The 22,762-nt window shown below is 51.0% G+C and overlaps 3 protein-coding genes across 8 annotated transcripts in view; 2 read left to right on the top strand and 1 right to left on the bottom strand.

Moving 5' to 3' along the window:
* Positions 1 to 22,762, top strand: part of LOC307218680 (carboxyl-terminal PDZ ligand of neuronal nitric oxide synthase protein-like) — a 70,082-nt gene that overhangs the window by 37,493 nt on the left and 9,827 nt on the right. For all 3 annotated transcript variants that reach the window (XR_013840027.1, XM_079981380.1, XM_079981381.1), the window contains 6 exons: positions 758 to 866; positions 2,042 to 2,183; positions 3,214 to 3,368; positions 4,296 to 4,463; positions 6,692 to 6,857; positions 7,860 to 8,012. Coding sequence is in view for 2 of the 3 variants with exons in the window: in XM_079981380.1 (XP_079837506.1) it covers positions 758 to 866; positions 2,042 to 2,183; positions 3,214 to 3,368; positions 4,296 to 4,463; positions 6,692 to 6,857; positions 7,860 to 8,012 (893 nt within the window). In the remaining variant the exon portion in view is untranslated. The remainder of the gene's footprint in view (positions 1 to 757; positions 867 to 2,041; positions 2,184 to 3,213; positions 3,369 to 4,295; positions 4,464 to 6,691; positions 6,858 to 7,859; positions 8,013 to 22,762) is intronic.
* SWT1 (SWT1 RNA endoribonuclease homolog) overlaps positions 11,121 to 22,762 on the top strand; it is a 264,858-nt gene continuing 253,216 nt past the window's right edge. For all 4 annotated transcript variants that reach the window (XR_013840025.1, XM_079981282.1, XM_079981287.1 and 1 more), the window contains exon 1: positions 11,121 to 11,130. The gene's annotated coding sequence lies outside the window, so the exon portion shown is untranslated. The remainder of the gene's footprint in view (positions 11,131 to 22,762) is intronic.
* On the bottom strand, positions 18,084 to 19,815 carry SPATA46 (spermatogenesis associated 46). The gene is made up of 2 exons (XM_079981770.1): positions 19,595 to 19,815; positions 18,084 to 18,706 (listed from the first exon to the last, which is right to left on the bottom strand). Exons 1-2 carry the CDS (start codon positions 19,698 to 19,700, stop codon positions 18,180 to 18,182), a joined length of 633 nt encoding a protein of 210 aa, XP_079837896.1. The 5' UTR covers positions 19,701 to 19,815; the 3' UTR covers positions 18,084 to 18,179.

The following is a 22,762-nucleotide window of genomic DNA, read 5'->3' as shown; positions in this document are numbered from 1 at the left end:
TGACCACATGACCTGGAAAGCTGTCTGCGGACAAATGCCGGCTTCCTCAGCCTGAAAGCGAGATGAGCACCACACCCCATAGTTGCCTTTGACTGGACTTAACCATCCAGGAGTCCTTTACTTTTACCTTTTTTTCTTTATGCAGGTAAAGGTAAAGGGACCCTTGACCGTTAGCTCCAGTTGTGGCCGACTCTGGGGTTGCGGTGTTCATCTCGCTTTATTGGCCGAGGGAGCCGGTGTACAGCTCCGGAGGTCGTGTGGCCAGCATGACTAAGCTGCTTCTGGTGAACCAGAGTAGCGCACAGAAACACCGTTTACCTTCCCGCCGGAGCGGTACCTATTTATCTACTTGCACTTTGATGTGCTTTCAAACTGCTAGGTTGGCAGGAGCAGGGAACGAGCAACAGGAGCTCACCCCGTCATGGGGATTTGAACCGCCGACCTTCTGATTAGCAAGTCCTATGCTCTGTGGTTTAACCCACAGCGCCACCCGCGTCCCTTCTTTATGCAGAGCCCATCCCAAATAACCATTCCAAGACAGGAGTACTTGCCCTTGTCCTGATTTCCTCTTGTGCCTGGGTCGGAAGCTGTTATTGGACTCCCACCCATGGCAACCAGTATGGCCAGTGCCCAGGGGTGATGGGACTTGTGAGTCCCACCACACTGGATGGCCACAGGCTCCCATCCCAGCCAAAGAGCATGGGAGCCTCTTTTGCACATCTTGGGTACCTGTACAATTATTGTGCCGTTCCTGCAGGATATTCTACGTGTCCCACGATTCCCAGGACCTGAAGATCTTCAGCTACATTGCCAGGGATGGCTCCAGCAACGTCTTCCGCTGCAACGTCTTCAAGTCGAAGAAGAAGGTGAGCTCCAAGCTGGTCTGGTCTGGCCAGCAGCAGGCAAGCCTTGGGGTGGGGGCCTCTGAGTATCTCTCTTTGCGGGGCAGGATCCTGCTGTAAATGTGGACTTAGCACCTCTGGCAGAGCTTGCAGCTGGAGACACAGTGTGGAACCTCAGACCTACTTAGATGGGGATTGTGAGCAGGTTACAAGGAATGCAATTTTCTCCCCCAGATTGAAGCTAGTATGAGAAAAGACCACCTCTGGTGCCAAAGGATTTTTCCTTTCTTCTACTCTTTCTTTCTGTTTTTACATGCTATGGTAGACTGAAACATCTGGAGGGCCCCCCTCTGGACTTAAGAATTGGCTTCCCATGGAGACGCAAAGAGTTGGAGGGAATGTTCTTTCATATGTGCGGGACTTGTAAAAGGGTAGAAGAGTATTGGGAAATGATCTATAACAAATTGGGGAAAGAATTAAAAGTACTTTCTCCCAAAAGACAGAGTCCTTTCTGTTGGGGATGATTCAGACTGAAATTCCCAGGTGTCAAAAAAGGTTACTTCTGTATGTCACTACTGTGGCCCATGTTTTGTTAGCCCAAAAAAGTCCCAACCAAAGAAGAATGGGACTTAAGTTGACAGAATATGCGCAGCTTGCAGACAACCTATAGAATAAGAGAACAAGAAGAACATACATTTAGAGAAGATTGGAGAACGTTTATTGAATCTATGGGAAATAATGGTGTACAGCTGAAAACCCTGGCAGCATTAAGATAAATTCAACAGTGTAAACAAGTTTTGATGGATGTAATAATGGAATACTGAATGGTTTAGTTTATGTAAAATATGCAGGGATTTGTTGTATGCAAAATGAGCCATGGAAAGAGAAGAAAGGAAGTCACTGATATCTTAAGGATGTTTAATGAGTATTTTAAATTGTAAAATGGAAAATTTAATAAAAATTATATTAAAAAGAGAGAGAGAGGATGGGGGAGCTGGGGGCAGTTACTTGGGCACAAATGCCTTGCCTGGACTGCTTGAATGGTCAGGATCCTGTGTGGCGCTACCCCCGGTTGGAGTTGCATCCTTGGGTTTCTCTCCAGTTGCATGAGAGCAGAGGTGGCAGGAGGTTCTCGATTTGGCAAAGGGTCCGTGGTTCTTTGTGCCCCGAGAAGAACCTCTTTCCTTGCCTCTCTGCAGAGTCAGGCCATGCGCATTGTCCGAACTGTGGGGCAAGCGTTTGAGGTCTGCCACAAGCTGAGCCTGCAGCACACTCACCAGAACGCGGACGGCCAAGAGGACAGCCAGAGCGAGAAGGGCAGAGAAGACCCGGAGGCGCCAGGTGCGTGGGCGAGGGCTAAGAGGCTGCTGCTGGCACCATCATTCTGGATGTTCCTCCTCCTCGGACTAAGTCCTGAAGAGAATCACTCTCTTCTCAGAGCAACAGGGCTTCCAGAAACCACTAGGAGTTGTGTGGATCTGTCATAGATGCTTCAGTTGAGATTCCTGGAAGGGTCCCTTCCAATGCCACAGTTCTGTGACTCTACGATTCCATAACCACCCCCGGGTGGGGAGGAAGCCCAACACTGTCCTCATAGTGTCAGCCTGCAACAACGTGATGAGGAAAGTTGCACTTGGCAAAGTTTGAGAAACTCCCTCTCCCTCTGAGTTGAAAGGGTGTGCAGAGCAAACATCTGGCCCCATACTGTCAGGGACTGGGCAGAGGAGGAATGGTGGAGACGGCCTCCCCGGCCTGACCCTTCCAGAGGAGAAGAAGGCAGTTCAGAATTACAACAGGGGTTTGAGGGAGGTCACAGGTCAGGGGAAGATGAGGGGGAAAGTTGGGAAATAACGGGAGAGGAGGAGGAAGAAGAAGAAGCACCAAAGGGGCGTCAGTTGATGGACTCAGTGTCTTTAGAAAGCATTCCAGACCCTCCATCTCCCAGAACCTGGCGAGCCTTGAAAGTAGGAGAGCAAAGAACTCAAAGGCAGAGGGCACATAGCAGCACCCGTAGTTGTGACACATGAGAACGGGGGTGGACACTCACTCGGGGCAACACCATAATTCCAAGAGGCTGCATTCCCAAGCCTCTCTGTGTGAATATTGAATAAAAAGCAGTTGGTAAGAACTTTCCCTTGCCTTATCCGTTCCTGGCGTCCTGCCATGGGGGTTGGATCTTCTGCCATCTGACGCATCCCCCCCACAACCCACTGCCTGCCCCTTGGCAAGCAGGCCACACGGGGCTTCTACTGCCCCCCTTGACCCTTAGAGGAGAAGCTTGCGGACTTCCTTCCATTTTCTACCAAGAGTTTTGGGGGATAATTCCCTCCACCACCACCCTGCCCTCACGGTACAATTTGTTTTCTCCTAGCCTTGCCTGAAGCCGAGCCGGTTGTCGCCGCTGAGGAAACGGACATTGATGCCGTGGACTCTGGGCTGCCGGGGAGGCACCACTTGGAGTTCAACAGGGGAGTGACGGACCTTGATGCTGTCGGGGGAGAGCTGCCTGGCCTGCTTTGCACCAAGGTATGTTCATCTTGAGGGACACGGGTGGCGCTGTGGGTTAAACCACAGAGCCTAGGACTTGCCGATCAGAAGGTCGGCGGTTCGAATCCCCGCGACGAGGTAAGCTCCCGTTGCTCGGTCCCAGCTCCTGCCAACCTAGCAGTTCGAAAGCACGTCAAAGTGCAAGTAGATAAATAGGTACCACTCCGGCGGGAATGTCAACGACGTTTCCATGCGCTGCTCTGGTTCGCCAGAAGCGGCTTAGTCATGCTCGGCCAATAACGCGAGAGGAGCGCCACAACCCCAGAGTTGTCACGACTGGACCTAATGGTCAGGGATACCTTTACCTTTACATTCATTTTGGGGCGGGGGGGACTTCAGCCTACAGAAATCTGTTGGCTCCCATTCCGTAGAACCAGGAGTCTGCGAAAGAGCAGGCTGCAGCCGCAGCACAGGAGCAGAAGAGACGCCTGCAGAGCAAATTTCCCAAGCCTTAGAATCATCTCGGGGGGTGGGGGAAGACCCACGTTTGTGTGGATCTAATCTTGGGGGGTGGGTTTGATCTCTCTTGCCTTAGATATGGCAAATCAAAGCAACTCCGTGGTGTCTTCCCCCAGTCCAGTGCCGAGGGCCTTCTGGCAGTTCCCTCGCTGTGAGAAGCCAAGTTACAGGGAACCATGCAGAGGGCCTTCTCGGTAGTGGCACCCGCCCTGTGGAACACCCTCCCACCAGATGTCAAAGAGAAAAACAACTACCAGACTTTTAGAAGACACCTGAAGGCAGACCTGTTTAGGGAAGCTTTTAATGTTTGGTAGATGATTGTATTTTAATATTCTGTTGGCAGCCGCCCAGAGTAGCTGGTAAAACCCAGCCAGATGGGTGGGGTATAAATAATAAATTGTTGTTGTTGTTGTTTCTGATTCCCTGCAGCTTGCTTGTCTTTTTCAGGGCTTGCTCCACAATGAGGACATCCTGACGGCTTCCCCCGAGATGCTGCTCCCGTCTTCTGCCCAGCTGTCTGAGCCAGGGACCCCCCTCTCTGCTCACCACCAAAGGCAGCTTCTGCAGCAGCTCTTGCAGCAGCAGACGCAGCAGACGCAAGTGGCCGTGTCCCAGGTTGTTATCTCTGTTCTGCGGGAGGGAAGAGCACAAAGGGATCCACGGGGCAGAGCCGCTGCATGAAATGCGCCTGTCCTAGAAATTACCAGATGCCTTAAAGGGCCAGTGGCTGGTGTCATGAGAGAGATGCCCTATTGGGTCCCTGTGACTTTGTGTGGTGTAGTGGTTAAGAGCAGTAGATTCGTAATCTGGGGAACCGGGTTCGCGTCTCCGCTCCTCCACATGCAGCTGCTGGGTGACCAGTCGCACTTCTCTGAAGTCTCTCAGCCCCACTCACCTCACAGAGTGTTTGTTGTGGGGGAGGAAGGGAAAGGAGAATGTTAGCCGCTTTGAGACTCCGTAGGATAGTGATAAAGCGGGATATCAAATCCAAACCCTTCTTCTTCTTCTTCTCATTCGCTCTCCTGTGTTGTTGTTTTTATTGCACATTCAGTGTTTCCACGGAATGTTGCTCAGGAGTCTGTTCCTTATTCCTATCTATTTTTAATTCTGCCTGCTATCCCTTTTTTAAAAAAACTCTTTTTATTCAAAATTAAAACAAAACATATTATGCAGAAACATATCATCCTTATTCCCCCCCCCATTTCCCCCCTCCCTCCCCCACAAAACCCACCCACCCCCACACCCCCGACTTCCTTCAATTCCAGTCTTTGATTTCTCTAAAAATGCTGTTTTCCGCATGTTACACAGCTGTATAGACCCTCAAACTATTTAGCTGATTATTATCAATAAAAAGATGGTGAATGTTTATTCAAAGCCAGCCAAGGAGTCCAGTTCGCTTTGTTGCGTCTTCAAATACTTTGTAAAGGGTTCCCATTCATCTTTAAAGTCACAGTTATCCTTGTCCCGTAGCTTGTATGTCAGTTTTGCCAGTTCTGCATAGTCCATCGATTTTTCTTGCCATGATTCTTTAGGGTTTTTGTATTATTATTATTACTCGTTCAGTGTTTCCACGGAATGTTGCTCAGGAGTCTGTTCCTCATTCCTAGCTATTTTTAAATCTGCCTGCTATCGCAGCACGGCTTCCGACAGTTATCTTGGCTTTCAATATCACCAGAATACTGCTGTTCTCCCTCTTTGCCCCAGCTCATTCTCCCTCCGTTCAGTCTGGCACCTCCAACTGCTTATCCTGCCTAATTGGATGTCTCATCACAATTTCAAACTCAAGATCTTTTCTCCTAAGCCTTCCTCTGCTCAGTTACTCTCAGTAGCCAGTAGCAACTGCCACGGCTTCCTCTGTTGTCCAGGCACCAGGCCTCAATTTCAGCTTTGAAAGCTCCCTCTCTCTGGCTCTTAGCGTCACTCAGTTCCCATCACGTTTCTCCTCCCTGGGCCATGTTGTGAAAATCCACTTTTCCTGGGCGCATTTTCTACCCCTCTTTACAAACTGGTGGCGCTGTGGGTTAAACCACAGAGCCTAGGGCTTGCCGATCAGAAGGTCAGTGGTTCGAATCCCCACGACGGGGTGAGCTCCCGTTGTTCAGTCCCTGCTCCTGCCAACCTAGCAGTTTGAAAGCACGTCAAAGTGCAAGTACAGTGGTGCCTCGCAAGACGAAATTAATCCGTTCCATGAGTCTCTTCGTATAGCGGTTTTTTCGTCTTGCGAAGCCAGCCCATTGACAGCTTAGCGGATTAGCGCTATTAGCGGTTTAGCGGCTTTTAGCGGCTTATCAGCTTAGCGGATCAGCTGATAAGCGGCTTAGCTGCTTAGAAAAAGGGGGGGAAGGGGGGAAAAAACGCAGGAACTCGCAATACATTTTCGTCTTGCGAAGCAAGCCCATAGGGAAATTCGTTTTGCGAAGCGCCTCCAAAACGGAAAACCCTTTCGTCTAGCGGGTTTTCCGTCTTGCGAGGCGTTCGTCTTGCGGGGCACCACTGTAGATAAATAGGTACCGCTCTGGCGGGAAGGTGAACGGCATTTCCGTGCACTGCTCTGGTTCGTCAGAAGCGGCTTAGTCATGCTGGCCACATGACCCGGAAGCTGTACGCCGGCTCCCTCGGCCAGTAAAGCGAGATGAGCGCAGCAACCCCAGAGTCGGCCATGACTGGACCTAATGGTCAGGGGTTCCTTTACCTTTACCTTTAGCAGTTTTGTGACGGCCGTAGCAAGTGTGTGCCTACATGGGTGCAGAGTGTCTTCCGAGAAGATTTCCCTTTGCTTCCTTCCCCGCTTCCTCTGAGCCTCTGCATCTCACCTGAGTCTTCCTTTATCTCTGTTCCTGCAGGTGCACTTGCTGAAGGACCAGCTGGCAACAGAGGCCGCTGCTCGCCTTGAGGCCCAAGCCCGAGTGCACCAGCTCCTGCTGCAGAATAAGGACCTCCTGAACCATATTTCGCTTCTGGTGAAGCAGGTGCAAGAACTAGAGGCAAAGCTGTTGGGATCCAACCCCAGTAAGAGCTTCTCTTCCTCCATACTCCTCCTCCCTTTTCATTCTTCTGCTTCTCCTTTACGCTTAGAGCAAGCTTTTTATCTGACAGTTGCTCTTCTGCCTTTGTGCTTACCATCGCAGTAACACTGCGAGCAGGGGCGGAGGAAGGGGGTGTGGTGGGGGCAGGCCGCCCCGGGTGTCACCACTGGGGGGGTGACAAAATGCCAGATGGCACTCATCGTGGGGTCTGCAGCGCGCCTGAGCCACCCATCTCTCCTGGGAGTGACGCAATGGCTTGGGCGCCCACAGGCTCCACTCTGCCCCAAACGGTCCGCCCGCCGCCTTCCCCTCAGGTATAGGGCGGCTGAGTGGGAGGAGGCAGGCAGACTCTTCGGAGGCCCCACGGAGCGTCCTGCCCTGGCTTGCCCCACCCCGTGGGTGGCTGGCCCCGTCCCTAGCATAGCTGTCAACCGTCCCTTATTTGGTGGGAAACTCCCTTATCCCAGCGCCATGTCCCGCTGCTCTCCCGGATTGATGATGTCCCTTAAATTTCCCGGGTTTCATGCTCGCCTGGCAAGCAGCGGCTCGGGGTCCTCCGCCGCGAGAGTCCTCCCTTTTCCCCCTCGGGGGCGTGTCGTGAGGAGACGGGTGGTGGCAGGCGGGCAGGCAGCCCCTCTCTTGCGAGACTTCCGCCACTCTGCCAGTGGGAAGGTAAGCGGTGTTTCCATGTGCTCTGGTTTCCGTCACAGTGTCCCGTTATGCCAGAAGCGGTTTAATCCTGCTGGCCACATGACCCAGAAAGCTGTCTGTGGACAAACGCCGGCTCCCTCGGCCTGAAAACGAGATGAACGCCACAACCCCATAGTCGCCTTTGACTGGACCTAACCATCCAGGGGTCCCTTTACCTTTTTTTACATGACATTTGCTGCCAGCCTAGAGGATCTCAGGCCTGAGCCTTCCCTCTCTCCCATCAGGCAGACTGGATACAGGGCCTGACGCTTCTTCTTCTCTCTTTGTCTTTCAGGAGGCTCTCGGGACAGCTTGTTGGAAATCACCTTCCGCCCCGGCGGGCTGCCCGTTCTGTGTGACCCCAGCACCCCTCTGCCCGAAGACACTTGCCCCCTCCAGCTCCACCCCAGCTTCTCCAACGCTGCCAACTCTCTGGCCAGCCCCTTAGGTAGGAGTGACTGCCTGGCCAAGCTGGAATGTTTCTGCTTCCTCCCTGGCGACGGCCCTCCCTTGGGCAGCTTGGAGCTCCTCAAGTTCCGTGAGTCGGGGATCGCCTCCGAGTTCGAGTCCAACGCGGACGACAGTGAGGAGTGGGACTCGTGGGGCCAGGAGGACTCGCTCCGCCTGTTCAGCGTCCTCGACAAGCAGGGCCTGGGAGATAGCTTGGATGAAGAGGTTGCTATTTAAGAGGAGGCAGAGATCTCAGGCCCGTGGCAAGCGACAGGGGAGGGGAGTGTTTGGGGCTCAGGCCTCCTTGCAAACAGGCCGGGGAAAGCCTGCTTCTCTGTTTTTCTGTGTCTTGGTACCTGAAAATCAGGAGTAGGGTGGCGGTTTTCCTCCTGAAGGCAAGAGCCGCTTTCCAGGGCGCCCAACGGTCTCAGGAATTGTTTTCATTTATTTATATATATATATTAATGCCATATTGCACCACCAAAAAGGGACACTGGGTGCAAGTGACAGCATCTTGAGGATCCTCATCTTCCTTTTAGAAAAGCTGAAAAGGTGGTCATGAAAGTGTGCCAGCAGTTCCGGGTGAAACCTTAAAAAGCCAGCAGTGAGAGGTTGCCAGTGTCTAGGTGTCTCTTCATAACACCCCCCCCCAAAAAAAAAAGACCTGTTAGACGCTGGATAAATTATGCAAATCTAGCAAGGACCTGCAAGTTGGCCTCCTTTGCATCGTGCATGCAGGTGGCAGAATTCAGAGGGGCCTTTTGTGTAACTCGTGGGTTAGATTCGGCTACTGAGTCGCATCCGCAAAAGCCCTGCAGGGGATTTCCCCTCCTCCTCCCTCGCTGCCTCCCATACTTAGGATAATCCCTAGTCAGCTTCCAGACAGGACCGATAGCCTTACGTTTCTGCAAACCTCTGAAAGAAACAGTTCAATTATGACAGGGGTTGACTGTTGAAAAATGATCGAACCTTGGTTGGAATTGGTATTAGAACTGTGGGCCTGATAACTCCTCCTACAGTTTTTGAATACCGTTGAAATTCTTGACACGGCAGCCTCAGTTCCAGAAGCTCAAGTCGTAGTCTTTTGTCATAACTCTGGCACCTTAGTCCCCCGAGCGTATAACTGCGGGTTCCTTATGGAAGCAACTCCACAAAAGAGGCCTGTGTGTCTGAAAGCTCAGGCTGCCTCTGCGTTCGTCCCAAAAATCTCCTAGACGAGCTACAGTTGCGCTTGGAACTGGGCACAGGAAAAGTTAGAATTTCTTTGTCTAAACTCAGAAAATGGCTCAGTTCTTTCTAAGCAAGTGTGTGGAATGGATGGGTGAGAGGCAGAGCAAAGAGTATGTATGTTCCTCTCTAGCTTGGATTTGAACCTGAGCCAGAGAAGAACTTTTGGGGGGTTGCAATGCGTGTTTTGTATGGAGGCAAGCGTTATACACTTTGCTGTATTTGTTCTCTGAGATGCACTCAGGCAATGCTTGGCATCATTGGTAGTTAAGTATTCCATTGGCTCCATGTTGTGATTGTCCTTTGGGAAGCAGCATTTCAGCCCTGGCCTTCCATTGGTCAGGTTCTTTTCCCCACGTGAGACATGGCCTCTCCTGCCATGCTTTCTCTTTTGTGGATTTCTGAGGGATAGGGCGAGCGGCATACTGCAAGCGAGAGGTCCAGATTTTTTAGTTTTCACTTAAGACACAAAAGAATCCTAAATGAGCTTCTGTGTTCAGAATAGGTACAGGTAGGTCCAGTCGTGGCCGACTCTGGGGTTGCGGCGCTCATCTCGCTTTATTGGCCGTGGGAGCCGGCGTACAGCTTCCGGGTCATGTGGCCAGCATGACTAAGCCGCTTCTGGCAAACCAGAGCAGTGCACGGAAACGCCGTTTACCTTCCCGCCAGAGCGGTACCTATTTATCTACTTGCACTTTGACGTGCTTTTGAACTGCTAGGTTGGCAGGAGCTGGGACTGAGCGGCGGGAGCTCACCCCGTCACGGGGATTCAAACCGCTGACATTCTGATCGGCAAGTCCTAGGCTCTGTGGTTTAACCCACAGCACCACCTGCGTCCCTGCAAAATGGACTTCTCACTTTCAGGGAGCTGTTGAGTAAAACAACGGGGTGGTTTCTTAAGGGTCCCTGCGCAGCATAAACTGAACTAGAACTCAGTCGTGCAAGACAGCATTTCAATCTCTGAGGACTGGCCCATATTATGACTGGCAGCTAGAAGAAGCATCAGTGCCCCCCTTCCTTCCAGCTCTTACCCTGACCAGAAGCTGCAGCAAAGGTGGTGCAGAGATCCCTGCTGCCCTCTTAATACTGCCCTGAAGAAGCATCATGTGCTCAGAAACATCATGGGGCTGTTGGGCTTTTGCTCAGTTTGACCTTTCCTTAGGTGTTTCCATAGCTCGAATTTTGTTCTGTTCTCCTGCAAGCCGCTGCAGACTTTGCCATTATTTAATTTGCAGGCCGTTGCCTCGGTTTGTGAGGAACGATCGCTTCCGGCCTTCCCTGTTGGGGCACCAAAGGAAGATTTACAATTAATATTTGCCAGGGCGTTCTGCAAATCCTCCCAAGGATTTGCTTGCAAACAAGGGCCATGGGATGTAGTTGGAGGAACTGCAACGATGAACAGGAAGAGGGGGAGATACAGCTGCACAGGGAGGCATGTTGCATTTAACTGCTGTGCAGTTCTTATTAAGCAAATTGGATTTGTTAATAATAAAAATTCCATGATTTTTACGCAAAACTACAGGGATGCGGGTGGCGCTGTGGGTTAAACCACAGAGCCTAGGACTTGCTGATCAGAAGGTTGATGGTTCAAATCTCCGCGACGGGGTGAGCTCCCATTGCTCGGTCCCTGCTCCTGCCAACCTAGCAGTTCAAAAGCACGTCAAAGTGCAACTAGATAAATAGGTACCGCTCTGGCGGGAAGGTAAACGGTGTTTCCATGTGCTGCTCTGGTTCGCCAGAAGCGGCTTAGTCATACTGGCCACATGACCCGGAAGCTGGACGCCGGCTCCCTCGGCCAAGAAAGCGAGATGAGCGCCGCAACCCCAGAGTCGGTCACGACTGGACCTAATGGTCAGGGGTCCCTTTACCTTTACCTTACTGAAGAGAGAATTGGGGGATGCAGTTTTCACATAACATCCACAGGATTCCACCTGTGTCTGCTAGACAAGACCTTTCTTTTGCGGCTGCTCTCTACCCTTTCCTTCCACCCCTGGTTCAGAGAAAGCAATGCAAATGTGATAAGCCATTGAACAAGCTGTGTCCCTTCCCCTCTCTTGTGCAGCTTCAGCAAAGCTTTCTTGGTTTCCTGTGGCATATCCAGGTTTGGAGGGAGGGAGTCCTTAAGCTACTGTTTCCTGGTCTGGATCTTGCAGGAAACCATGGCTTGAGAAAACAAGTGAAGTTTCCTGTGAGAGGGAAGCGGCACATGGCTCGGTCTTAGGTTGAGAAGCCACGGTTTATCTGACCAGGGTTGTTACATCTGGAGCTAGTTTATGTTTGCCACTTAAGAGCCAGTGTGGTGTAGTGGTTAAGAGCAGTGGACTTGTAATCTGGGGAACCAGGTTCGCTTCCCCGCTCCTCCACATGCAGCTGCTGAGTGACGTTGGGCCAGTAACACTTCTCTGAAGTCTCTCAGCCTCACGCACCTCACAGAGTGTTTGTTGTGGGCGAGGAAGGGAAAAGGAGATTGTTAGCCGCTTTGCGACTCCATAGGGTAGTGATAAAGCAGGATATCAAATCCAAACTCTTCTTCTCTTCTTAACCCGGCGAGTTTGAAGCCAAATTATCTCCCCTGAGGAAGTCAGGCCTATTGTTTGCTCAGTAGTTTGGGCTCTCAGGGACGCTGCTCTGGGAGAAAGTGCCTTCGGGGTGAATTGAAAGGGAGGGCGTAATCCTGCTGGTCTTGTTCAGGAAGAGGAAGGGAGCATCCGAGATACTTCTGTGTTTTGGCAAGAGCAATGAAGGGGCCGGGCTGCTGCTCTCAACCTAGGTCAGGCCCTGATATCCCAAGACCTTGCTGAAGATGGGAGGCATGAAAGTGGGGTGAGCTGGACTGTGCCAAATGAATGCTTTTCGAGATGGAATGAGTGTGTGTCGGTCGAAAGGGCAGGAAAGCACCTGCCATGGAGCAGCCAGGGCAGAGGTGCCAGCATGTCCAGAAACACTGGCAGATGCCTCAGGCAAGAAAATGCAATTTGAAAAGGAAGGCACCTGCTCTCAGTTCATGGGGCAACTCTCTCACAGCAGCCCAGACTGCTTAGATCATGGGTAGGCAAACTAAGGCCTGGAGGCCGGATCCGGCCCAATCACTTTCTAAATCCGGCCCACGAATCAGTGTGTTTTTACATGAGTAGAATGTGTCCTTTTACAGTGGTACCTCGGGTTACATATGCTTCAGGTTACATACGCTTCAGGTTACAGACTCCGCTAACCCAGAAATAGTACTTCAGGTTAAGGACTTTGCTTCAGGATGAGAACAGAAATCGTGCTCCGGCGGCACAGCGGCAGCAGGAGGCCCCATTAGCTAAAGTGGTGCTTCAGGTTAAGGACACTTTCAGGTTAAGAACAGACCTCCGGAACGAATTAAGTTCTTAACCTGAGATACCACTGTATTTAAAATGCATCTCTGGGTTATTTGTGGAGCCTGCCTGGTGTTTTTACATGAGTAGAATGGGTGCTTTTATTTAAAATGCATCTCTGGGTTATTTGTGGGGCATAGGAATTTGTTCAATTTTTTTTTCCAAAATATAGTCCGGCCCCCCACAAGGTCTGAGGGACAGTGGACTGGCCCCCTGCTGAAAACATTTGCTGACCCCTGGCTTAGAGGGAGCCTTTTTCCATCTCTTGGCATTCCACAGGTGGTTCCTTCATAAAGCCTCTTGGGATTTTCCTCTGCATTTTTCCTTTCGTTCTCTCCTTTTGCAAAAGCAGTGGATGTTATGGAATTTCTTTCTCTGTAAGTGCACTTAACCCCCGGCCGGTGGTGTTAGAGCTTCTTGGCTATTGCTAAATAAATCTTCCTTATTTCTAAAGCTGAACTGTCGTCTCTGCTTCCTTTGCTTTCCTTGTATCTTTTCACACTTCCCTCCTTTCTTCTCAATCACCTCGAGTGTTACAAGAAAGATGGCTGGTTTGTTCAGGGTTCCTTACAAGGATAGCACAGTAACCTTCAGTTAGAAAACAGTGACCCAAATTTAACACCCTGAGTCTGGAAAAGAGAAAAGGTCATGTGAAAATCTGTGGCTAACACTGGGAGGTCCCAAGGCAGGGTAAAGGGACCCCTGACCATTAGGTCCAGTAGTGACCGACTCTAGGTTGCGGCGCTCATCTCGCTTTCTTGGCCGAGGGAGCCGGCGTACAGCTTCTGGACCATGTGGCCAGCATGACTAAGCCGCTTCTGGTAAACCAGAGCAGCGCACGGAAACGCCGTTTACCTTCCCACTGGAGCGGTACCTATTTATCTACTTGCACTTTGACGTGCTTTCGAACTGCTAGGTTGGCAGGAGCAGGGACTGAGCAACGGGAGCTCACCCCGTCGCGGGGATTCAAACTGCCAACCTTCTGATCAGCAAGTCCTAGGCTCTGTGGTTTAACCCACAGCGCCACCCGCGTCCCAAGGCAGGTTGTGCACAACCAAAGACTGCTTGAAGAGACCAAGTCCTATATTCGACCTCTCACCCAAAAGAACAACATTTTGCAGAGAACAGCTGTGCTAGACAGGCATTGCACCGGTGCTGCCAGATGGTCAGACCTTATGGGGCAGAAGGTTAGGGTGGAAAGCATCAACCCTGGTGGCATCTTAGCAGTTTAAACCTACTGGTACTCCCAAGTCTCATGCTGCTTCATCAACCAAGGAAAAAGAACCATAAACCTTTCCACTAGTGAGTCAGGGCTTTCTGCCCCACATTTTCTAGGAGCAGGTCTGTGTTTTCCAGGTCCAAGTCTGAGCACTCCCCCTCCCCCACCCACTGCAAAAGCCCGCTTTTTAATGCTGAATTGGAACAAACGGAAATTTGGGATTTCACCGGCTTGCTGTTTGCTCCAGTTTAGCAGTAAAGAGCAGCTTTTTGCAAGGAAAGTGGCCAAAAAGTGGGTGAGGGGGCTCGGAAGCAGTGCAGGCCTGTACCTAGAAATGCAGCGCAAAAGGAAGTCTGGATGAGACCTCGGGCAGCTGTCGTGGACGAGAGTGTCCCTTGAGGCGTGCAGTAATGTTAATGGTGTGCGCCATCCGGAATTATGGTGCTTGGGCTGTTCCCAACCTCCTCACCAATTGCGGTCTGGGAGCTGTTCTGATTGTTCTTCTTTCCTTAGCAAAATGCACACCCGCCTCTACGACTGTGCACTCATAGGTGGGGAAACCCTGTGAAAAGGCTGCATTCGGAGGGCTACTGTAAGTAGCCGGAATGTTGTGCCTTGGAGGCCCTGGCTGACCAGTGAAAAAGCGGCTCTGAGGAATAGCAAAGGGAAAGAGACACTGGGAGGAAAAAGCAGGAACCAGAACAGCCTTTTAAATGACGGCATGAGAGGGTCAGGCCACCCTACTTAGCCCAGCTGCCGGAACAACATGGTCTTCGCCTGCTGTCAGAAGGACAACGAGGAGGGAGCCAGTTTGGCTCCTCTAGGTAGGGAGTTCTGAAGCTGCCACCACCGAGAAGACCCTCCTCTCCCGCAGCCCCACCTGTGAAGGTCTAGGGACAGAAAGAAGAGCCTTCCCCAAAGTTCTCAGAGCCCAGGAAGGTTCATATGGGGGATTAGAGTCCTTCACACAACCTGGGCCTAAACCAGACTCTACGCAGGCATTGCTCCTTCGCACCCGGGGCAGGGGCGGGGGGACAGACCTGGCTGGGCCGTGTTCCCCCTCGTGTGGAGGAACTCTGCCCCATCCCTCAGGGTATAGGCACAGAACCCATTCCCCCCTCCCCACCAGCCAAATGTGAGGGTGATAGCAGGGCGTTTTCCCCCTACACTAAATGGTCCCTGTCCCCCTTTAATCTTTCTCCATAGGTAAACTGCTCCTGTCCCCTGATCATTGTAATTGCAACACTTTTTTCCGAAACACCAAAACCCTTTGGAGATGCTGCAACCAGGACAGCACCAGGACTGAACTGGAAGTGACCCCATACCTTTCCTCTCTAGGAGAACCCCGGACCGGGCTGGCTGGGGCAGATGGGAGTCGGGGGCCCAAGAATGTGGAGGGAGGCACCAGATTAGCTACCCCTGTTTTATAGACCTCCCACCACCCCCATTTTACCAACTCAGTATACAGAGTCAACAGTCTCCTTGAGCATTCCTCCATGAGCCAGCGTGGTGTAGTGATTAGGAGCGGTGGACTCGTAATCTGGTGAACCGGGTTTGATTCCCTGCTCCTCCACATGCAGCTGCTGGGTGACCTTGGGCCAGTCACACTTCTCTGAAGTCTCTCAGCCTCACTCACCTCACAGAGTGTTTGTTGTGGAGGAGGAAGGGAAAGGAGAGTGTTAGCTGCTTTCTCGACTCCTTAGAGTAGTGATAAAACGGGATATAAAATCCAAACTCTTCTTCCTGACCTTTTCCTAGTCATTTGCAAAGCTTACATTTGAAGTTAGGGAGTGAAGCCTCAATGTATGGGGCCTGCCCACTGGATCTCAATTTTCATTTTGTTTTCCGTACACCATGTTTGTAGCAGCTCTGAAAGGACCTCTCTAATCTGTTTGGATTTTCACTATTTTAGTAAATAACTCAGTGTCCTCTTCAAACCTGGCCACCTTGCTGCTCACCCCATTTCTAGGTCATTTAAGAATAAATCAAATAGCATCACTCTCAGGACAGATCCTTCTTCTGTTGTGGAAACTTATCAATTTATAACTGCTGTCTCTGTCTTCTTTCTTAACCTTTTAAGGATAATTAATGCTGGCCCAATCCAGGGAACATTTCCAAAATGATACTTTGGAGGTTCCATCCTATATCCAGCAACCCAGAATTTTCTTCCAAACCCTACACAGCCACTGACTTCTCCTTGGTGCTGCCTGCCCAGCATATGGTTTCTGCGCTTTCTGTGCCCCTGCATTAGATAATTAGATAGATAGATAGATAGATAGATAGATAGATAGATAGATAGATAATTTATTACAGTCAAAGACCAGATGCCTGCATTGTTTCTCACTAAGTGCCTGTCCTCCTTCCCATTGCCATGCAATCCTTTTAGACCAGGCATGTTCTAAATCAGGTACGTCCAACAGGTAGATCGTGATCTACCTATAGATCACTGAACGTCTGAGGTAGATCATTGGCCGATCGCTGGCTCCCCCCAAAGAAGCTCAACTACTTTGGCTCCCCTAAAAACACTGAACTTTTGTGCCCTGCACCCTTAAAAACTGGCCTTCCTCCTCTTCCTTCCCCAAAAAACAACTTTTCTTCCTAAAAAAAAGCTCAGCAACTTTGACCTGAACCCCCAAAAAGGGGAGGTAGATCACTGCCAGTCACTGTGAGTAGATCGCACTCATGGGAGTTGGCCACCCCTGTTCTAAATAAAGTACTCTGTGCCTGTCATCTAGGGTACCAGCCAGGTCCATAACAAATTATGCAGCTGACCCAGTTTATTTTTCTGCTATCTTCCCACTTCTGCCTGCTACTTCTCTTTCCTGATACTTCCCACTTCTCTTGCCTGGTTCTAAAACGTGTTTCGGAAGCCGGAGATGAGGGCACCTCTCCTATTGCCAGCCTTAAACCGCTGCCACAAAGGCACCTTCCTGCTCATTCTGCTGTGGCATCTTCTCCAAGCGTCTTCCAGAGCTACTGGTGGCACAGGGCTGGGGTTGAGGAAGGTAGGGAATGAAGCATGCATGTGTAGCATGTAACTGGCAGGACTGCAGCCTCTCCTGCCATGCAGGGCCAGGACTACTCTAGTCCCACAATGAGGGCAGGCGAAGGGCCAGTTGAAGGCCAAAGCCCCCTGGATCAGCACAGAAGAGCTGCAGGCAGTCTTCCCCCTGTCTCATGTGCAGACATGCCCTTGATGCCTCTTTGGCCTGTAGGTTGAATCTGCTGCCTTGATGTGTCTCCAACTGGAGCGACTGCCCTTTCATGGCAGCCAGGCGCCCTGAAGGTGCCAGGAAGAGGCTCCTGGCATGGTTCTAGCCAGCCTTGCCAGCCTCGCGTGCCTTGGTCACCGTGCAAGAGAAACACAGGAGCCTTAGTAAACAGCCACCAGACGAGCGGTGGGGATGCTTCAGGGCAGGGCGAGCCGAGTTGCGGGCAGACCTCAGCCAGCACCAAAGTTTGTCAGCAATGCCTAGGCAACACGATGACCGTGTACATACGCAGTAGACAATCTTTATAGAATTCCTTCAAACCATAAGAAGTACAAAATGAAATCTTTAGTCTCAAAGTCTGTGAAAATCTTTAAATGAGGCGAGGTACCAGACTTTGTACGATGAAAGACAAGCTGTGAAGCTTTGTCTATTCAGCAAATATGATGCCCAAGACTGGACAGTGATTTCGGATATTGACTACTGTTTCGTAGAATTCTTTGTCAGCATGGTGGGAGGATATAGACTTCTACATTATTACATGAGCACTGTTCCACAGCATTTGATATTTTCATTTACACACATTCATTCGAAATAAGATGGGTTTATGAAGCAATTCTATATCCTCCACCGTGCTGACGAAGAATTCTACAAAACAGTAATCAATATCCGGAATCACTGTCCAGTGTTGGACATCATATTCGCTTGTCTTTCATCATACAAAGTCTGGTGCCTCGCTTCCTTTAAAGATTTTCAGAGACTTTGAGACAAAAGATTTCATTTTGTACTTGTTAAGGTTTGAAGGAATTATAGAAAGATTGTCTATTGCATATGTACATGGTCATCGTGTTGCCTAGACATTGCTGACGTTCTCTTTGCAACACAGGGGTTTGTTTGGTTACTTATTGAGGCACCAAAGTTTGAGCAGCATCAGCGGTGGAAATAACCGTGAGGGGCAAGCTCAGAGAGGAGGAGGTCTGAGGAAGAGGCTTCTCCCTTTTGGGAACAGAGACCCCAGGCGAGGAAGGGAGCGAGGCTGCGGTGGAACAGCGAGCTTGCTCTAAGCGGCATCAATAACTTGCTTTATTCTTGGGCTGCAGGGGAGAGGACAGGCGCCCGCTGGCTGTGGCGCCTCTCGCAGACGGACATTGCTATTTGAGCATTTTGCGGCTGCCCGCTGGGTGATTACTGATGCGCCATTTTCGCTCCTTCCCCCACAGGGCTTTGAGCTTGTGGTAATAGACCCGGCAGCTGAAGCCCTCCTGCGCTCCGCGTTTGATGTGGGCCTTGAGCGAGTGCAAAGTCGGGAACATTCGGCAGCAGGCCACACATTGGCACCCATGCGGGGGCCGCCACTTGGAAGCCAAGAGGATGTCCTGGGAAGTGATGCAGTCCGTGGCCTTCCTGCTGCTGCTGCCACCGCCGCTGCTCTCTTGGGGATATGTTTCCTCCAGGGATCCGGACAAAGAGGAGCCACTGTCCACGTTGTCTCCGGCAGGCCCAGTGTCCACTGGGACTTCTTGGCTGTTGCCTCCCAGTGTCCCTGGGAAACCACAGGAGTCGGTTTGGCTGTCTTGGTCCATGCACACAAAGTAGCTGTAGGGGGAATACCAGGGGCGGTAGATGGTGCAGTTCTGCTGCGGTGGCTCCCCGCTCTGCAGTTCCACGAGGAGGCAGTCTGGTAAAAGAAAAGGGGGAGTGAGCCTTGTGTTTTTCTCATACCTGGCCAGCACCGTGTGATGGTTGGTGTGGTAAGCTAAAAGGTAAAGGCAATGGTGGAGCAAGCCGATCAGGCACCTGGGGCAGTGTGTGTGCCCTTCGCCCAGGAGCAGGGCCAGACACTCGTGGGGCAGGGCCAGCCGGGGCAGGACGCTCCGCAAGGCCTACGAGGACTCTTCTTGTCTCCTCCCATTCAGCCGCCCTACAGCTGAGGGTGAGGCAGCGGGCGGGCCGATTGGGGCGGTGCGGAGCCTGTGGGCGTGCTGCAGGCCCCGCGGTGAGTGCCGCCTGGCATTTTGGCACCCCCTCGGTGGTGACACCTGGGGTGGCCCACCCCCACCGCACCCTCTTCCTCCACCCCTAGGTAAAGGACCCCTGGATGGTTAAGTCCAGCGAAAGACGACTATGGGGTTGTAGCGCTCATCTCGATTTCAGGCTGAGGGAGCCAGCGTTTGTCCACTGGCAGCTTTCCGGGTCATGTGGTCAGCAGGACTAAACCGCTTCTGGCGCAACGGGACACTGTGACGGAAGCCAGAGCGCACAGAAACGCCGTTTACCTTCCCGCCACAGCGGTACCAATTTATCTACTTGCACTGGCATGCTTTCGAACTGCTAGGTTGGCAGCAGATGGGACATAGCAACGGGAGTTCACACTGTTGTGGGGATTCGAACTGCCAACCTTCCGATCGGCAGACCCAAGAGGCTCAGTGGTTCAGACCACAGCGCCACCCGCGTCCCATGCATTCCTATACTACCACAGGCTAGGTTCCTCCTCATCCTTCTACCCCATTTCACATTTCATTCAGAAAACATTTGCTTCTGTTCAAACTGTTTCGGGGGCACTCACCTGGCAAGCTGCTTTTGTGCACGGGGCATGTTAAGTCAGGTACACTCTTCAGGGCAAAGCTGGGGAGACGTGGCCCAGAGATTGTCAAGAGGGAAAAATTTTCCATGTCCTCTCAGACACTCCTTCACTAAAAGGGCCCATTTGTGGAGCAAAGCTTTCTCCGGGCAAAGGACCAGGTAGCCAGCTGGCCTTGTGACATCATCTCCTGACCTAACAAACAGCGACTGCTGGCACTTGGGCCTGACTCTGTAGAGGCTTCTGTCTGGCAAGGGCGAGTTGTGGGAGAAGCCTTTCTATGTGGGTCTCATGCTGAATCCTCCTCGAGGGGAGAGATGTGTAGGACAGGCTACACAGATGCAATTGAAAGTGGTTCGGTGTCCTTCACAAGGTATCTCAGCCCCATCGTCCTGATTTACCGCCTCTAACGAGAAAGTCAGCAATCAGTGGATTAAAATGAGATACAGGCTCTGAGCTCAGGCTCAGGAAACAAAAACAGAGGAGGGTAAGGCAGGAGGATTTGCCAGGAAAATCTCAACTAAAGAGATGCCTTGCGATAATTTTTTTAATGAAGTGATTGAAGTGGCTTAATCGCGGATGAGAAGAGTATTACAAAAACAATATGGTATAACCCGGGAGAAGGGGAAGGAGGCAAAAACTGAGGTAAAAATATTTGGCTTGGCAAGTAGATTTAAGTCAGAATGCGGAAGGAGAGAGGGAAAGAGTGGAGAATTAGAGAAGAGACACTTAAAAGATAATGAGAACTTGAAGCAGATCTGAAACGAAAAGGGAGTCGAAGGGAAGAGGAGAAACGTCATCACAATGACATGCGCTCTAAAGGAGACCATTGGCCAGATTTTGAATAGGAGTAAGCAAAAGAGGGAAACGGTCAAGGGTGAAGTGTGAACAAGTTCAAGAGAGTTTGAGAAAACTCATGAAGAGGGGAAAGAAACGATGGAAGAAGGGTAATGGGAAATATTTCCATCTGGAGAGATGGAAACCAACATGCCGAAATGGAATGAGGGTAATAAGTGCCAAAACACAACCAGCCGAGTGAACTGAAAAGGGAAGAGGAAATTAACCAAATGGAAAGAGGAAAGGGCGAGTAAATGAATCGCTAGTGAAGAGTAGATTAAAGCAACTTGAAATGGAGTAAATTGTCGTTGGCATCCATTTGTCTCGAGAGACAATGGAGTGCGCCTCTGGGGTGTGAAGTCAAACCACTGTTTTATCAGCACCAAAGTGGTCTCTCCAGGGCGCAAGCCTGGGCAGTGGTATGTGAAGGTCCTGGGAGGCCCAGACAACAAGACCTACCTCTTGGCCTCAGCAATGCATAGCTGTCAATTTACAGATTTGAAAATAAGGGACCAGCAGCCTCGAAAAGAAGGGATCAGCAGCCAAAATAAGGGATTTTGGCTTAGCTTATGCATAAATCCGCCACTCATGGAGCCATGCTGCTTTGGCTGCCACTGTCTGTGTTTTGCAGGGGGTTGGACTAGAAGATCCTAAGGGTCTACAACTCCAACCAAAGAAGAGGGGCAGACAAAACTGATGAACGACGTCAAGATGGCAAAGCTTCCAGGCAGAATTAGAAACCAGGAAGAGGACCTCTTTAATAAAGAATGGGGAAAGTTTATAATTTAGTTGAAAAGCTGTTGTAAAGAGTTACATACATTAGTAGGGTTGACAGAAAACTTGTAGTAAAAATTTGAACTATGGATGGACAAATGATTTATAAAAATAGAGTCATGAAAGGGATGCAGAGGGGGAAATCACTCCATTAAGATGCTGCACTGGTTGGAGGGTATGCTAAACAGCACGTCGGGGCTGCCGTCGTCCTGGCGCGAGGAGTTCCATCGGCCCTTCCCAGCCCAATAGAGGGGGGGGAGGGAGACTCTCGCCCATGCTGCCCGTGAGCCCGGCATGAGGCGGTTGCGGCGCCGTTGTGGCCGCTGAAATGCCGCCCTTCTGCGTCCCTCCCCATCCCCTCCTTTTCCTCCTCCCTCAGGCCGCCTCCTCAGCCGCTGCTGCCGCCTCCGGCTTCCCTTGGCAGCGTGGCAGAAGTCTCGCAAGAGAGGGGCTGCCTGCCCGCCCACCGCCACCTGTCTCCTCATGACATGCCCCTGAGGGGGAAAAGGGAGAGACAGAGATGCGGCAGCTCGTGCGCATGCTCTCTCTCACGGCGGAGGACCCTGAGCTGCTGCTTCCCTCCTGGGCCGGGCGAGCATGAAACCCGGGAAATTTAAGGGACATTGTCAATAAGGGACAGCAGCGGGAAACAGTGCTGGATAAGGGAGTTTCCCACCAAGTAAGGGACGGTTGACAGCTATGCACCAATGGGGTCCAAAGGAAAGCAGAGATTTATAAGCCTGCTTCCTAAGGGAACAGGAAACAGAAAAGCCTTTGTACAGAATTGTCCTAGGACAAAACTGGGAAGGTAACTATGGGCTTTTTAATTGACTGAACAGACCTTCTGCCCTTTGGGGAACTTGATTTCTTAAATGCACACCTCCTTCTTTGTGTCCTTGGTGAGAAAAGCCAATCATGGCTTTCTTCCTTTGGCAACTGAGACAGCAGTGCCCATTTCTAGACTGGGAGAGCCTCGCCACGGCCATTCACGCAGTGATAATCTCCATGTTGGATTGCTGCAGTCCGCTCTATCTGGGGCCCAGAAAATCTGCACTTGGTGAAAAACGCAGCGATGTGGCTGCTCACTGGGACAGAATATTATGATCATGTTATATGTCTTGCTGAAAAAATTGCACCGGCTTCCAATTAGCTTCCGGCTCAGTTCAAAGGGCTGGTGTTAGTTATGGGCTCTTGAGACCAGCATAGCTTAAAGTTGTCTCACCCCTGATAACCGTGTTCCTCAAGAGGAAGTCTCCTGCAGATACCAATTCACTAGGAGGTCCATCCCATGCCGTGTTAGAATTGGGATTCTCTCTTACGCTGTGTTTCAGGCAACCACCATCTCGGTTATCGTTTCGGCGTCTATTGAAGAACTCGCTTTTCTTTTTTCTTTTTTTTAAAATAATTTTTATTCGTTTTCAATTACAGCCTCATTATAACAATGCCAAATTATAACACAATTACTAATACCAATCATTCAGGTACCAAATTATATCATTTAGGTGGCCCCCGCATGCTATATATGATGGTTTGATGATTTGA

Source organism: Podarcis cretensis (genome assembly GCF_951804945.1).
Source record: "Podarcis cretensis genome assembly, chromosome: 6".
NCBI lineage: Eukaryota > Metazoa > Chordata > Lepidosauria > Squamata > Lacertidae > Podarcis > Podarcis cretensis.
Note: the sequence above shows the minus strand (reverse complement) of the source record. Positions and strands in the feature narration are given on the sequence as shown.